Raw genomic sequence first — 17,872 nt, forward strand, 5'->3', positions numbered from 1 at the left:
TTTCCTGTAACTGTGTTGGATAGTAATGCTTGAGGATATCGCTTAGAGCATTTTCCATCTATCATGCATGGTGAATTTGGATTCAGTGTACCGCAAGGTCCATGTATCATATTTTTTGCCACAACTTCATGTAAATCCTTATCGACGTTGGCATCAGGTATTTCAGCGCATATTACATCATCAATTTCGTTTGAAGTGATTTTGTTATAGAGAGAGATTAGTATATGTGCGTGTGGCAGTCCTCTCTTTTGCCATTCCACTGACTACATCCAGCAGCGCACAGAGCCAAACACTTCATGTTTTACCATGAAATCCATCAGCGATTTCAGCTTCTGTCTGAAAACACGTGCTGTGATATCATGCCTATCCACCAGTGATTACCCAGGAAGTAAGAGCTGTTATATATCGTCCCAAGCTGGATTGCATGTGAATGTAATGAATAGTTCTGGATGCTTGTAGTGACAAACATGCGCAATTGCATCTTGAACGTACTCATGCATATGACGTGGACTGCCTGTATATGAAGATGGCAAAATCGTTAGTCTCCCAACATTAGTTGTATTACCGTCATTTACAACTGCATCTCGCAAATGAACGTATTCTTCAGAGCAAAGCTTGGTCTGATTCAAACGGATGAATATCAAACGTTCTGTTTTGATTTTTGCATACATACCTACGATGTATTGGTGAAACAATTGAAGGCATTTCAAAATGTGATTGTCTTCATTCTTTCGAATCATTAATCGGTATGAATAATAGTTCATTGCGCTGCATTTCATATTTGTTTCTTTGCGACTGACTGGATTTATCATCTTAACGTTGAAGTGATTTCCATTGGCACCATCCCAAAAAATGATTGGATATTACAGGGCATCGTAGCATCGATGAGTTTCTGGAACTGTTGTCAATTGATCGTTTCTCCGATGAAGAACAATATCTCTGGATTGGAATTGATCTCCGACAATAACAATCGCCACTTCGTCTATATTTGGAGCATTGAATCTTTGCACATGTTCTCCAGCAGGCATTTTGTCAGCATGAATAACAATCCTGTGTATCAGATGGCATCATTTCAATTGCTGTTTTGAACAAACGCACTAAATTGTTTTTTTCGTGAAGAAGCTCTTGCAGTTGTGAAATGATGGACCTTTGTATGCTGGTAGAAATTCCACAGCATGCATTCAATTCATCATTGCCATCACCGATGAAATACATTTGTAGGAGTTTATGTTGACCATCTGGGAATGGAAGCAGAGAGACGTTTTTATGATAAATTTGCCCTTTCACTTTGAAAGTTGGCATGAATTGAGCTGTTATGATTTCTGCACCGAACTACGTCATTTGGAAGCATGAGTTGTATTTCCTGATGTTAGATAGGAAATGCTTTGATTCGGCGGTATATCCAGAAAGCAAAGTTTTTAATGACTCTGGTGGTTCTCCAAGTTGAGGCAGTTTAATTTTTCTGGCAGTGCAACACATTCCTTTCGTTTCTCCATTAAATTTCAGAGCCTTGCAATAAGGGCACACTTCAGTCATTGTGCCGATGAGAACATGCCGGCTCAAACTGTAATCATCAGCTGGGTTGTACCGGAATGCAAGGTGAATGTAATCGCATGATTGCTGAGCACGGAGTCATGTTTGACGCTGATCTGCTGTTTCTCATTGACGTCTTTCAGCCACTCTCAGCCTGTCACGTTCATTCTGTTGAGAACGAAGCAGATCTGAAGCTGCAGAACGCGATCGCCGTGCTCGCAACCGTGCATCCTCAAGTCTGGCTGCACGTCGCTCTGCTGCTTCCTCAGCACGTATTTGAGCTATTCTTTGTCTTTTTCGTTTGTTTGCTGATGTCCGTTCTTCCTCAGTTTGATTTGCAATTACTTGTCGCACTGCTTCCGCTCCGCGAGTACGACGACCTAAGTTTGATCTTCTGCGAGGCATTATTTGGATGAACTAAAGCAGATCGATTGCACTGAAAAAGAACAAAGAAAGTTATAACAAAAACATATAAAATTGCATATTTTTATACAAATATATAGAATCCATAGCAGGTATATACAAACACGCGCATATTCGAATGCAACGTGTGACATCTATATAATAGTAGGTATATAAAAACACGCGCGTATTCAAATGCAAAATTGTATGAAAATTTCAAAGCAATCGGTGAAGAACTTTTGGAGATTTAAGATTTTGAACAAATGAACATTTACATTTTTATTTATATATATATATATATATATATATATATATATATATATATATATATATATATATATATATATATATATATATATATATATATGTGTGTGTGTGTGTGTGTGTGTGAAGTAGGAGGAACTACTGGTAGTAAAGTCAAAACTCTCATCTTGTCTGTCATCTCTCTCCCAAGCAACAGTAGATTTGCATGTAACAAACCTTCTTGCTCCTGAAATTAGAGGTGAGTCCTGACTGAGCCATGAAGACTTAGCACTAATTCTGTAGATGTAAAGTCCCATGTGATTACTGCAGATTCCTTTATCAAACACATGGAACAGATGGCTACATATTAAGCACAGGATGTGTATATGTAAAAGTAGGGAACATATGCCACATATGATATATCAGTTTCTTCATTTCTTAAACTACTGGGTATAACTAAATCAGATTTCAAAATAGTTTACACTCTGTATGACATCCGACCCTGAGCTTTTGAGGTTTTGCATAAACATACGTGAATCTAAATGAGGGCGTCCATAATTACTTCTTGTATAATGTGCAAAAGGAGGCTTGTAGAAGTCTTCATGGGCAGCATCAGCTGTGTGTTCACTTCTAATCCTTTGTAATTCTTGCTTCCCAGAACTTTGGGATAAATATATATGCTTTACCCTCATTAACATTTGCTATGTTATACTGTGGGGTTTTACACAGCTTTGCTGAAAGCTTCACCTGCACCTCAACCATAAGAGTTACAAGGGAAATGTTGTTATGCCTGCAATACTAGGGATGACCTGCAGGTGTCACTGCACTGTCAAGCAGCCATCAGAGGTGTGTGTTGTGTCATCAGACAGGTTCAGAGTACACAACGAACTTTGCAGTGTGCTTGGAATTTGTCAGACTGTACCATGGAGAAATTATGTGATCTATTAACACAGAATCCTTGGGAACCACATTACTAATTCTTAGCATAGCAAGACAGGTTACGTGCAATATATATGATGGAGTAGCACCCATAACCTAGGCTGGTAATTCCCCTTTCCCTATGTCATAATGAGGGCATGTTACACTGAACACACCCCTAGAGGACGTAATATTATTGTCCTTAATACTGTTCCTTAGAAATATTGTTTCTACTTGTTCTAATCTCCATTTAACCTCTTCCTCAGTTAATATAGGTAATAAACTAGTGGCTTTCACCTTCAAAATCTCTAAACCTGCTTACACCAATATCTCAGAATTCAAAGATTTCAAATATACTGATCTCATAAAAATGGTATGACAAAGTTTTAAACTTCACTTATAGCAGCATCACCTCAGAAGTTGCCACAGCAGGTAGCTTTAAAAAGAAAATGTATGTCTACTTTAGAACTGGCAGTCCAAACCAAACCTAAATTTAATGGGAAATTTAAAAAATAAAACTACCCTTCTGTCCACCTATATTGATAGTATAAATAAACCACAATAAAAGAAAACAAAATCCACAAAGTTTACAGCAGAACAAAAGATACTAAAATCAAGAATAATGTCAGAAGATTAAAAAAAAAAAATTGAAAAAATATTATAAGGCTATTAAAGCAATCTGTGGACTTAAGATAGCATCCGATCCATAAGGACAATTACAAATCGTTTGTTTTCTATATTAGGAAACAAAGAAATAACAACAAACATTGGTCTGAACGTATTATAATAGCACAATTTACTCTGACCAAGTAGACATTGTCTATATATTATCAAACAAAGTCAGTGTACATTTAACCTCATAAATGACTACCCAAAGCCACTTATTTTTGAAGACCTCAGACACTCCCATCATCACTAAAGAACAGGTACTGAAGGTACTCTATAAAACAAAAAAAAAATACTTCTCCCATAGGACCCGATAACATGCTTGGTGGTTTAATAAACAGTGCCAAACAAGCCCTGGCACAGACATTCCATAAACTAGAGGTCTGGAGTACAGCTGTCATGATGCCACTCCACAAGGGTCAACCTAACACTGACCCCAGAAATTATAGGCCAATAAGCCTGATGAATCTAATTTAGAAAGTCATGGGACATATAATAACTGACCTGAGAAACTATGACATTACAAATGTCAACAAGCTAGACCCACATAAGTTTGGCTTTATCAAGGGTAGATCATGTCTAATGAAAGTGGGCTACTTCCTTAAAAGCTGTTTACAGCAGTCATGTTGACCACAACATGTATCTTGACTGGGCCAAGCATTTGACATCATTCTCCAATGCTAGCAAAATTAATGCATTACAAATATGTCTCTTTGAGGTAAAATGGATAACAAATTGGTTAAAGGACAGAACAGACACTCTATGGGTAGTTGGAGCATCATCAAAGAATATGAAGGTGACCATTGGTGTCCAACAGAACTCACCATGAGACCGTTTTTGTTTGGTATTTACTTCTGAGATCTCCAGACAATGAAAGAACAAGTTTGCTGATGGCTGTAAACTGAGGAGGCTCCCTATTCTTATGTCAAAACTTGAAATGCTGAGTGCTGACACTCCGGAAAAAAAAACACATTGAATATGCAGGAGAGGAGTGAATCTCAGGCATCACATTTCTCATTTACATTTTTTTTTGCAGGGGGGCAAGCCCCCAAACCAGAGATCACAACCTCATTACCATAATTAACAGAACATGCTGGAGGGATAGGTTCATCTCCCAAAGACTGCCCATACTCTGGGATAAGCTTCCCATTCATGTCAAGCAGAGCACCTCACTGGCCCTCTTCAAGAGAAATCTTGACGAGTGGACGGGTAAAAGAAAGCTCACTCCAGGGATAATTCCAGTCGCAATACTGGATACGGGCACTGTGAACTAACATTAGGTGGCAATTTTTTTGGGGCTAGGCTTGTAAAGGCTCCAGGGCCATTAGCCTAGTACACATCTATGAACCTATGAACCTATATATACTAACTCTGAGATCACTATACCACAGTGAAAAGGGAATGTTTTAAGAAACTGCCATCTGAGTCTAAGTGTATGTAAGTCCATTTTGCAGCTATTCAGTCTACATGTTTTAGGACTCACTCTAGCAAGTCCCAACATTTCAAATAATTACCAGCTGGGAGTCATTGTCAAGCCTCCCTCTGAAGCCCTTCAGAAACAATTTACAGATGTAAGTTCCTGGTGTACTAAAAATGGATTTAAATTTTAGGAAGCACAATATCGTCTCATCTCATTGACCAAACATTTGGTAGACTATCTCCCCCTGCAGCATACAAAATAAACAGTACCCTCATCCAAAATGAGAATGTTGTTAGAGATCTTGGAACTTAGATTGATAATTTTCTTTCCTTTGATGATTATGCAGCAATAGTACTCAGAAAGTTCTACATAGCATAGCTGATTGTTAGGGGAATGCCATCCATATATGAGGACAGCAGTATCTCCTTATATTCAGCATAACGGAGCCAATTATTAAATACAATATCTCCTTTGTGAAGTACCTTAGTAGACATATCAAACAACTAGCAAGATCCAAAAGGATCCTAAGAAGATCACTATCATAAGCACCTTAAGCCACCAAAAAAGTTTGGAAGCACTGTTCCTGTACTGAATATATTACACTCTTAAGGGTGCATCTATGCCTTGCATTATAAGCTGCTATGGACCCAGTGGTCATAGACCTTTTTTTTTTTTCTTATTTATACGAAATATGCTGTTCCACAAATCCCAGAATCAAGGATCTCAGTCTTCATCTTCAACAGCAAACAAAACACTGATGAGAATAAGATTCAATATACTGCACCTTCCTCATTTCTGGGACATACTTTGACTGTAAATTAAGCACTGGTACATACTCTCTTCCTTCAAACAGGAATTGATTGACTGGATGGGTATTCACAAATTCTCCTTTGTCTGAATGGCCTAGCCCTTCTAAGAAAGGAGGCATGGTTTAAGGGTACGCACTGATAAGACATAAGTGGTCATAAGGCTCATTTGCCTTGTCTCCTATGACCTATTCTATGAAGGGATTCAGGGTATGATTGTCAGCACAGTGGAGGCTGTTCTCAATACTACCTGGCCTGGTAAAAAGTTTTATAATTCTATTACCTAAAGTAACATACCAGTCTGCCAGAACATTTGAAAAAAAATTCATCTCAGCAATCGGTTCATCTTTTCTTTTAACAATGCATACCAAAACACCCTCAATCCCAATGTATCAGACAACAAGGACACTATCCCAACATTCCACATTCAAGAAATATTCACTTAGACGGTTAAAGAACTCTTCAAAAAAAAAAAAAAAAAAAAGACAAATTACAATACAATTGCATAGTGCTACACAATAAGGCATAAGGGGGCTATATCCTATTCTGGGATGTCTTTACTGTTTAGACTCGACTTGTAAGTGAATGATTTATAAAACAGGTTATAGTGCAAGTGACCTTTTTTGTTTTACATTATATAATAGCTATAATTCATACTGCTTTCTGCTGAAATATGCACATCTACCTAAATATTATCAGTAGCAATTTAAGACTGAACTGTCAGAACATAACAGTATAGACACAGGAATGAATGTCTTACCTAATGGTTCTTGTTGTTACCGTCACTTCATCAGGCTTGTGGAAGCTGGCCAGATCTCCTCCTATGGCCCTACAGAAATCTAAAGCTTCGAACCATGTTTTCTGATCCTCCTTTTCATTGCAGAAATGCTGTTTGGTTTATAATATACAATAATTATATTTCTCATTAAAAAGCCATGACTACTTAACAGATTAGTTACATTGTGTTATAAAGTCATATTGTTAAATTTCCAATTTATTTCTGTAATTTTTTTTATTAAAAATGACAGTAAAAACAATCTTTAAAACGTGTCATTTATTCAATAAAAATAATGCCATTAGTTATCATACGTGTTCATCAGTAGCAAATAAATGAAATGTAGCATTGAATCCATTTATAATTTTAGCTAATAATTTAATCTGTGGATGTTTATTTCTTGGGTTTCTTTTACAAAGTTGTCTGCTGAAAAGCTAACTGTTCATGAAATCAGCTTCATTAAGCCAGTTGCTTATAAAGCTGACTAGATAAAACAACAAAGCACAAAACAAGAAGTTTAGAGGGGGGGTGTCAAAATGTGGAACAAATATGTAAAGAGACTTGCTAGCCATAGTCTACTAGTTCATTTGTTTAAATATATTACATGTTTTTTCATTTAATTCAATAGTGTAGGTATTTATCTCCACATATACAATCAGAATGATTATCATCCCAAAGTGGTGCAGAAGCTACTAATATCACTACTTACACAAATGCTTCTCTACTGTTTTTATTTTTACTTTATAATACCTTGTGTCAACTCCTCTCGATTTTGCATTGTTTGTTGTATTATTTCTGTTGATTTTGTACTTCATTTTTGTATTTTTAATATTATATTAACTTTTGTTGATTCCTGACTGTGACTTTTGACTTGTATGTCTATACATGGAGCTTTTTTCCCCAGGCCTCCATTGAAAAAGAGCTCATCTTGGCCCTATGGACTTTGCTGGTTAACAAACTGCAAATTAATAAAAAAAATAAATAAATGCCTTTTGCTAGCACAACTATTAATGTGTAATAAAATGAGGAATAAAATATCTACCTCTTCTTCCTTAATTCGATCTAAAAATACGGGTGGTATTCATAGCCATTACACAAATGTGTAAAGGCTCTCTTTGCTGCTTGTGCATTTGTGCAGAAAAGGTACAACTCATAGAGGCCTGTTATGAAAATCCCTGATGACCACAAATAAGTTCAAGCAAATGAAATCATAACAAGATGCAAATGAGAAAATATGTAAAATGGCATATGTTAATGAGGGCTTCTGCTGCCTACTTGCAATTCATAATCAAAGTTAAACACAATTACACTCTGTCATTATAAAAGCCAGAGTCACGTCTGTCCTATCTGCTTTGCAATCCATGATGATGCTGCTACTTGCTGCTAGCCTGGCTATTTTTCAGTGTGAGTTGCTTGTCATGGAATAGCCAAAACTGCTTGTACGCAGCAGTGCTCACCAGTAAAGAAGGTGGAGATATAGGCAGAGAATAACTCACCTAAATTTTGACAATCATGAGATATTTGATTGGTTCAGAGTGAACAGGGATGTTGTAAATGTTAGTGAGTATGTATGCCCTCAAAGGGGTACTGGGGGAGGGGTATGTGTCCTTTATACTTGCCATGGGAACCTCTTAGAGACAGACTGAGGACATGCTGGGTATATCACAAGCTTCTGCCTTGAGGATACTTTGGCAGTTCTTGGATGGACTCTTTCACATGTGGATTAGTGCATCTATTTCTCAGTTTCACCTCAGGACCAAGCCAGGACTATGAGTGCCTTTTATGGGGTGGCACTTAGTGTGCTAGATTGCACCCGTGCTGCAATTATGCCCTATCTCTTTCATGGAGGGGAGTGGTACTGCAATAAGAAGGCTGCCCGGCAGTGTGTAATACATGGGGGTGCGTCATCAACATATATGCTCAGTATGCTGGCAGTGCACACCATTCTCATATCTGGCACACTGTCTCACTCTACCATCTCTCCTTGCATGGTAGGATGCAAAGTGGTCATCAAGTTTGTAAGCAGAATGTTTTATTTTATTTTATTTAAGATGTTATTTGTGGAAAAATGTGTTAATGAACATTAAGTCACTTTTTCATTGTTTTGTCCATCCCCTTCTATCTCTCTCTCTCTTTCAGGTGATGCTGGATATTCACTGGAGCCACGGCTCATGACACCAGTGATAAATCCAAGTGGAGTTGCTGAAGAAAATTACAACACTGCTCTGTCTCAGACCTATATTGTCGTAGAGAGATTCTTTGGCCTCTTGGAGAGTCATTTTAGCTGCCCAGATGAGTCTGGGAAAGTACCCTTCAGTATGACCCAGCTACTATGTGCCAGATATTTACTGCATGTTGCATTCTTCATAACAAGATCACGAGCCAGTCTGGTGGTGAAGGAACCCGTGTTATCACTGCAGCTCCCAGTTCCATTTGTACTATGACAATGCTGTTGAGCCCATGACAGCAGTAATAAGGGACCCCATGTGGCAGTCTCATGCATTGCATATGGCTGCACTTGTAAAGAGGGGGTATCTAGTCCAGAATTATGGGCCAAGACAGTTTTCTTTCTTTCTTGTAAAAAACACACTGATGCGTGCGGTGATATCAGTGGGCTGTGCTGTGTGCTACATGGTCTACTATCACTGTTCATCAGACATTCAGTCTCATCTTTAAATAATAATCTTTAATTTTAAAACATGCGTTGATATTAATGCTTGAAAAAGTCATGCCTGAGTGCTCACTCACTCATCTCTTTAATGATGTCATGAGGCATCGTATAAGGAATAATCACAAACTGTTTTGCATAATACATTCTAGTGAGGTGGTGCACCTAAGCATGCATGTACTGAATGTCCTGAAGTGGTACAATTATAAAAAGTGTTAAGGTACTGTACATTAGATTGTTTCATTTTGTCATACAAAATAATTTCTGGCCTTAAACACAAAAACGTCATTGTTTGTGTAGTGATAAGGATGACGTGGCAGCAGTATTTCCTTCCATGGCAGTATACTCATGTTCATCTTTAATTTTATTATAAGTGTTTCTCTGAATACCTGTGTATGACTACTTTTAAGTTGTAGGTAGCTGCCAGCTGTAACAATAATAATGCATAGAGTATTAATAGTGTTTGTCACTACAATCATATGCTATTGAATACAGTTTTCTTTCCAAGATTCCATGAGGATTTAACCAATACCATTATAGGAATGAAATGCATATAACTGACAAGTGTCCTAAGTCCCCCTCCTTTTTTTATATTATTTAATAACTTCTTGTCATTTCCGTTAAACAGTGATGTGTGTGAAAGTCAAATTTTAAGTAACAGAAATGTCACAATTGAATCACGGTAGGTTAAGGTTGAATGTGTCATACACATTTCTTAAAGATAGGCTAGGTGATTGTGCCGATGCATTTTGAAGTTGGGCTGTCATGAGAGCTGGATGGTGGGTTGGTCCAAAGTCATGACCTACTTGATGCAAGGGATGCTGCAGACTTCTTCTTTCAGTTTTTTTCCCCAGTTAGGGGTCGCCACAGCGGAACATTCTGCCCACTCATGATTGGCAGTGGAGTTTTTACGGTGTTGATTTGCCAGCCCGGTGCCCAACCTTCCACAGAAGGCACGCACACACACATGCACTCATGCCTCGGGCCAGTTTAGAGTGTCCAATCCACCTACAGCATATCTTTGGGATGTGGGAGAAAACTGGAGCACCTGGAGGAAACCCACGCAACCACAGGGAGTACATGCAGACTCCGCACAGAATGCACCCCAGCCAAGGATCGAATTGGAGAACCTCTTGCTGTGAGGTGGCAGGGGATGCTGCAGACACTGATCTGAAAGTGTGTGGGATCATAACCAGACCTCAAACTAGAGGTTCTACTAGGTGTAGATGAATGCTGATGTAACCTGCATAACAATTTTTGTGCTTTTTCCCACTACTCATTACAGTACTTTCTTCAGAAGCAGTTGTAGTCTGTTGTGATCTGCTCCCACATGTCCATTCAGTATCCCAAGACTGTCTCCTACTTGAATCTGTTAAGTCCAAACTAGTGTCCGAATGGAGGAGGACACAGATGCTTGGTGTGCCACTGTACTATGCATTAGTGTAATCACAGCATCATCCCTATTCTCTACCATTTCCATGTAGTGCTGGAAATCCATATGTACACCCTGGAGGACTCTGAACATTCCAGCTGACGCTGTGGTAGTGCTCTTAACCCTAACAATGTCATGGTACATTTGCTGCTGATGTGCTTTATGTGTTTCCTGGGGTAGCTGTACAAATTTTACACCTGGCACCCCTTTGTAAATGTGTCACTGTGGACACTGTTATTTCTGAATTTCCGCCATGATCCTGAAAGTGTTCATCTGGGTTTGCAGATACTGGTGTACATGTACTAACTTTTGTTCCTGCATAAACGTGACCATAATATCAGCATTTATTTGTCTTTGTGATGCACTGCCATTTCCTGCAGAGTTACTAACAAGCTGTGGGGTGTGAGATCCTACTTGATGAATATAAAAAAACAGAAAAACTAGTAGTATTAAAACTTTGTTGATGAGGTCAGTCACAATAACTTCCAAAAATCATGAAACCCAAGTAGTGTTTCAAAGCAACAAGCCTTTATTCATCACAGACATGTGATCCCCAGTAATAAAAAAAAAACAGAAATATTTTACAATGTTAAACATATCAGCTTTTATACACTTAGAAGTAGGATTAGAAAATGTATGTATTGTTTAATTTTAAACTAGCCTATTCCAAGCAAAGAATATAAACAGGACAGTAAAAGTGCATTTTAGAAAAGAAAGTACCCACTTCTACAGACTACTACTGATTATATCAAACTAAATCCTAGTTAAAGAAAACACTACCTATTTGCAACCCACATTCCAAAATCAGGTATTAAGAAAGATCACAACATACACATAAAACGACTGTCTTTTAACTAAAATTGCTTTTGGCAAACTAATGCAATAAAGCCTTTATCAGGTCTGTGACAAGAACTAAAATCATATACATAGGTAGATAAGAAAAAAGAACTAAATAGATAGATACAAGAAAAAACATACATAGCTACCTAACTATAAACATTATCTAATTAGAACACTATAAATATATATCTGTGTAATAACATCTAATAAGCATCCATACATATGTATGTGTGCATAAAAACTAAGTTACTTACAGCTCAGAAAAATATCAATGCTTTGCAGTTGAGAAGAAAAAAAAATACCTGTCATGACAGTTTTCATGTTTACAGCCCTCCAAAAATGTTTATAAATGAAAACCCGTAGAAAAAAACACAAAAAATACAGGAAACAGTGGATGAAGTAAACTAGTAATGTATTAAACTGTGCAGGTATGTGTATGAGTGTGCACCTGTATGATAAATGGGAGAATTATACCAAAACTTTATGGTAATCTTCTTCGTCTGGCTTTTCCTGGTCAGGGGTCGCCACAGCAAATCACCTGTCTGCTCATGATTGGCAGTGAAGTTTTACAGTGTCAAGTTGCCAGCCCTGCACCCAACCTTCCACAGAAGGCACACACACACACTCACACCTAGGGCCAATTTTGGGTGTCCAATCCACCTACAGCATGCCTTTGGGATGAAACCGGAGCACCCCAGAGGAAACCCACACTACCACAGGGAGGACATGCAGACTCCACACAGAAGGCACCCCAGCCAAGGATCGAACCAGGGAACCTCTTGCTGTGAGATGACAATGCTAACTGCTGCACCACCATGGCCACCCTGCCAAAACTTTATGGTAATAGTGGCATGAAAAAAATGTGTTTTCAATTTACCATTTATGTCTCTGGTGTGATGCAAGAGTGCACTAAATCTAATCAAATCAGAATTGAGATTAAAATAATTATACAGATATATATTTATACACATTCTACACATCATTTTTATTATTTTTATTATGTTTGGTATCTTTAGTGCATAAAAATATATCCTCAAAAATTCCCTACAAAAACCTTTACAGATTGTGTGGCAGGTTACGTAAATTTAAGACACTCTTAATAGATCAATAGCAGTTAAGTCCTGGTTTTCTGTATGCATTTAATTTCAGCTGCCAGCATAATTCTTTTTTCTCTATAACACCATTGATGTCTCTTTCAAACTCATCCATTTCCACGCAGTGCAGAATGACAAATTTAAAACCAGAATGTCTGAGATATTCTAATAAGTGCTTGGATAAGGCATTCCTCTGGCATTTACGTCTGATGTCAGAAGCATGATCTGAAATCCTCCTTTTCATTTTATTCATAGTCTTATCTACATAAAATGCAGGGCAGTCATTACACTTGACCCTATATACAACTTTACAGTTACCACCTGCTGATGATTTTGCCATCTTTTGAACATAGGGGCACTCAAATGAGTCACACTCCATCACGTACTCAAGTGCAGTTAGGTGGCCCACTAATTTTAGTGCTTATGTCATCCTGATGTATCTTAATTTTCCTTTCCACACATATATGTATACATCTGCTCTTTTTAAATACAAAAGTAGGGTTTTCTCCTAAAACCTTTACAAGCTGCTGATTGCCAGTGAGGATGGCTCAGTTCTCCTTAATAATAATGGCTTTAATTGTATTGAAATTACAGGTATATGTTAGAATGTAAAACAATGGTTAAGAGTCGATACAACTTATATGAAAATTATTTAACAGTTAGAGAAATTTTAGCCCATTCATAAAGAAATTAAAGGTAAGTTAGTATAATACAAGTAGGAGTTGCTATATGAAGTGAGAGAAAAACAGGCTTATAGCATACTTAAAGACAAATCCAGGTGGGAAGATGAATTGATAGAAGTAAGGAAGTGAGTGAATAAGGGAGAATAAGGAGATGTAAGGTATGAATTTGTCCAGGGATATAGTTTACACTGGTGTTGAGCAAGAACAGAGCCAGCTTTTGGCTAGGAAGACTTTCAGAATAGTTTTGAAGGATGGGAGAGAGGGCATTTACCTGATGGATAGAGATATGGAGTTCTAAGCCTTAGCAACATGCCCAGCAGATTTGATAGGCTCGTGGAAAGATAGGAGTTTTTGGTCATTAGATCAAAATGATCAACTAGGAACATAGAACATACATAGTTGTGTAGAATGCTGTTTAGTGACAGACAAGGAGAAGCTGTGTATATGTTAGTTGATGGGATAGTTCTAACCAGTTTAGGCTTTTTAGTGCTATACAGTGTTGAGTTCTGAAAGGAATATTTGCTGCAAATTGTGCAACTCTGTTATAGTATTGCTCTATACAATATCCCTAGAGTTTTTCTTATACGGTTTTGTATAAGCAGGTCAAATTTAACATTAACATCCACAATTACTCCTAATAATCTACTATGATAAGTGACGTCATTGGTTGCATTATCAAGAGAGAGGTTTTTTTTCATGGGAGAGGGATTTAGGGGGAAATGTAATAGTTATTTTTTTTTAACCAGCAAACTCCACAAAATAGCATGCTTACAAGCAAATAACAACAAAATGCCACACAGATGTCACAGTTAATAGTTTTAATCTTGTTTTAGTGCTTTCATTCCAAAAACAACATGAACCTCTTCAGAAACAGTAAAACAACTTCCTGGATGCATTTAAAAAGCCAAAAGGTGCCAAAATGAGAAAAATTTAAAGTGACAGCACTTAGAAAAATTGTGTACACGCAACACTGCAAACCAAACTCAGAAATAATTTAAGTTAAAAAGATTGTGTCAAACACCTAGTAAAAACAGAAGAAATAATTGACAATTAAGAATAAAATCCAAAAAGTAGTATAAAATTTTCAAAAATGTATATGGTCAAATAGATACATAATCAAATACTAGCAGCTTTAGCCTTAAGTGCATGTTTAATAGAAATAAAGTAATTTATTCCAGGGTAAACCCCTGTATTCAAAAGCAGTTGTCAAAAAAGCTCACGCTGCTCTAAACAGAGCTTCCAATCACCCCCCCCCCCAATAAGCAATGGGACTTTCTCCACAACTGTAGAAACAAATTTCTTAAAGTATTTACATATAACAAAGTGTTTGTATAGAGCATTTACATTGAATTCCTTTTTAATCGCATAAACATGCTGATAAATTATTTTTCTCAATGCCCCAGTGGTCTTGCCAATATAAAATACTGAGCAGGAAGAACAAAATGCAGTGTAAACAACCCCTTTTGTTTCACAGTTAATGGTGTAACTATGATTAATCCATTTTCAAGCATTTTACTGTTCTCCCTTTAGACAATGACATCCAGTGGCAGGATATGCTGACAATACTTGGACGTATTAAAGGCATAACTGTTGTGTGAAGAATTTTGTATTCTTCGAAAAGTTAGAATTGACATTGTATATCCAACGACACAGTTCGGTGATAGGTAGGTAAACTTTTTTAGTGTATTTTCTCCAAATGACATTCAACTGTTTCATATTGTCAGTGGCGGCTGGTGACTTCAAATCACAGGGGGGCTGCAGGAGACGCTGAATGGGTGGGGTCAAATGGAAGGGGTGTGGTCAACCATAAAGGGGAGGAGCTATGCACAAAACCACAAAAAACTAACTTTAATTAAATACGCTGCCCTGGGTGGCAAACCATCATTATGAAAGTCCAATCAAGACAAAAATAAGTGTAGAAGAATAAAAATATTTCAATGCTTTGGCTGCATGACAGCTTACTTAATATCTAGATGGAAACAAAAGGTTGTGAGGCATGAAAAAATAAATTACTTTTTAAATACATTACTGGAATGCCAGTCAAAATCAAGTATAAGAAAAACCAGAAGCACTCAACTCAAACCACTTCTCCTTGCACTGCAGTTCTAATTATAATATATTCAGCTTTATTAAAGTACCAAGCAACATGCTGAAAGTAGAAATCTATGTGATGCCCCCACTTGTAAAATGTTTCTTATCCAAAAAAAACCTGCTGCCTGATAACTTGTTTCATGGGGAAAACATGATAAAAGTAAAAAAATGAAAAGCAAACAAGAAACAAGCTCAAGATACATTGCTTAAAGGATTACTGTACAGGTTATGGACCACACATGATTGGCATTCTGTTTAGTTTACGGGTAAAGTCTGTAGAGATGACTGGAAGTCTCCAACAAGTGTAATGAGCTTTTTAAAATAATGGAATCCTGTCCTTTAATACCCAAGGCTTATACATTATCTAGTCAAGTATTCTCTGCATGGCAACAACAGAAAGGCTTTCAATGTTGGCAATTCTTTAACAGTATGCTTATTAAAGCTTACTTGCATCTTACGATGTCAGACAAGCTTACCTTATGGTCATTAAAGCATTGCTACTTAAACACAGAGCAACAGGCACTTTGAGTAATAAGCATAAATCTGAGTAATAAGCATAAATCAACAGTACAAAAATATGACAGAAACCAGACCATTCTGCAAAATCAAGGACAGATGAAAAGCCACTGTAGTACTTATGCAGTGTGTCCTCCCCATCCAAGGTAGATACAACTACTCCTTGCCTTGCTTGGACACATCCAGAGTCACTACATGGGGAGTGGGGTGCAACAAGCATGTCACAATTTGAAATCTCTCTGGCTGACTGTGATGGCCCTGACACATTTGTCATACCTCTCAACCTCAAGAGCAAGAAATCTGGACAAAGCCATACACAGAAGTGGGACAAAGGCACAACAATAAGGACAATTTTAAATATTGCTCTAATAAACTTAGAAAGATAATAGAATAGGTCTTGCATTAGTATGAATTTTCTGAAGGGTATAAAATCTGAAACTCAAATGTCTGTCATTTTCTAACTTCAGTCTTTAGTGATTTGTCACTAATTTGCCAAAAAACACAATTTTATGAAAAATGGACCAAAAATGTGATGCAAAAATATAAAATAGACACACAATACAGCTGCTACCTGTCAAAGAAGGGACACTTTAATATTAGTACTGCTACCTTGAGCAGCTGACAAAATAAAAGAATCTACATGCATTTCAAGTAATCTATAACTTTGATTATTACAGTTATTTCTTAATTGTAAACCCTCCATGTTTTCTTCCAAAATTGCTATTTTGCGGAGGGATTATTAGGGGGAAGAGCAACATTTTGAGCCAAAAAGTGGGGACAGTTGAGAGGTTGGCTATGCCTAATTCTATAAAGCAATTTATTTGCATGTACCTCTCAACCTGTTAATGCAGTAAATCTGAACAAGGCCAAATATATTGGGGGCACATATAAACAGTACAAAAAATTGCTCTTGTATAAATTGAGACAGTTGACAGAACGGCTCTTACTTTAACATGCATTTTTATGAAGGTTATGAAGTCTGAAACTTATTATTTAGTGACTTCTGGCAAATCATTTAGGAATTAAAACTACAAATTTTATGAACAACAAACCAAAAATAAGAAGCAAAAATCTATTCATTCTTTGAAAATCTGGACAGTTGGGAGGTATAGTTCAGCTGGGCCTGTCTGAGTTTGCTGCCCTTCCCCTGACAAAATAATGGTTGAACTGGAGCCTCTGCAGCCATTCCAATTAACCATTACTTGGCTATTTCACTCCATTTACCATAAACACTAATGTGCATACTGCTTTACTTCAATGATTGGACTTCATTTGAAAGTTTTATTTTGTATTTTACAGCACAAACATTAAGTCATCTGTTAAACAAAGCAATGCAGTCTCACAATGAAAACTTAGCATTAAAACTTCTCTGCCCTTGAAACTCACATTCATTGAAACAGCATTGAAACCCACATTCAAAGAAAATACATTTTGCCAGTGGCAGATAAAGATTAATTTTGGGCTGTTTTCGTATCATAGGCCCCTTGCATATGAAACATACATGTGCTCTTTGATACACCTTCCTCATTGTACTAAAATTATATTCCTTGTACAATACAGTACACATGTTAGAGGGTGTTTTAAATTTGTTTTGAACATTTTTCCAGTAAGCAATGAAACAAAACATATGCACCCATAATGGCAAAACTGCCCAGTTGAGAACATTTATCATAAAAAGTCTACTCAGACTTCCACAGTCCACCATTATTAGTAAATATACACAATTCTACAGTCCACCATTATTAGTAAATATGCACAATTCCACAGTCCACCATTATTAGTAAA

The 17,872-nt window shown here is 37.2% G+C and overlaps 1 protein-coding gene across 1 annotated transcript in view; it reads right to left on the reverse strand.

The window, feature by feature from the left end:
- Positions 1–17,872, reverse strand: part of LOC122796781 (macrophage mannose receptor 1-like) — a 1,193,236-nt gene that overhangs the window by 515,714 nt on the left and 659,650 nt on the right. Inside the window, exon 13 of the mRNA XM_044065508.1 lies at positions 6,749–6,876. Within this exon, the coding sequence (XP_043921443.1) occupies positions 6,749–6,876 (128 nt within the window). The remainder of the gene's footprint in view (positions 1–6,748; positions 6,877–17,872) is intronic.

The sequence above is a fragment of the Protopterus annectens genome, chromosome 3.part0, assembly GCF_019279795.1.
Source record: "Protopterus annectens isolate FY-2018-M chromosome 3.part0, PAN1.0, whole genome shotgun sequence".
NCBI lineage: Eukaryota > Metazoa > Chordata > Ceratodontiformes > Protopteridae > Protopterus > Protopterus annectens.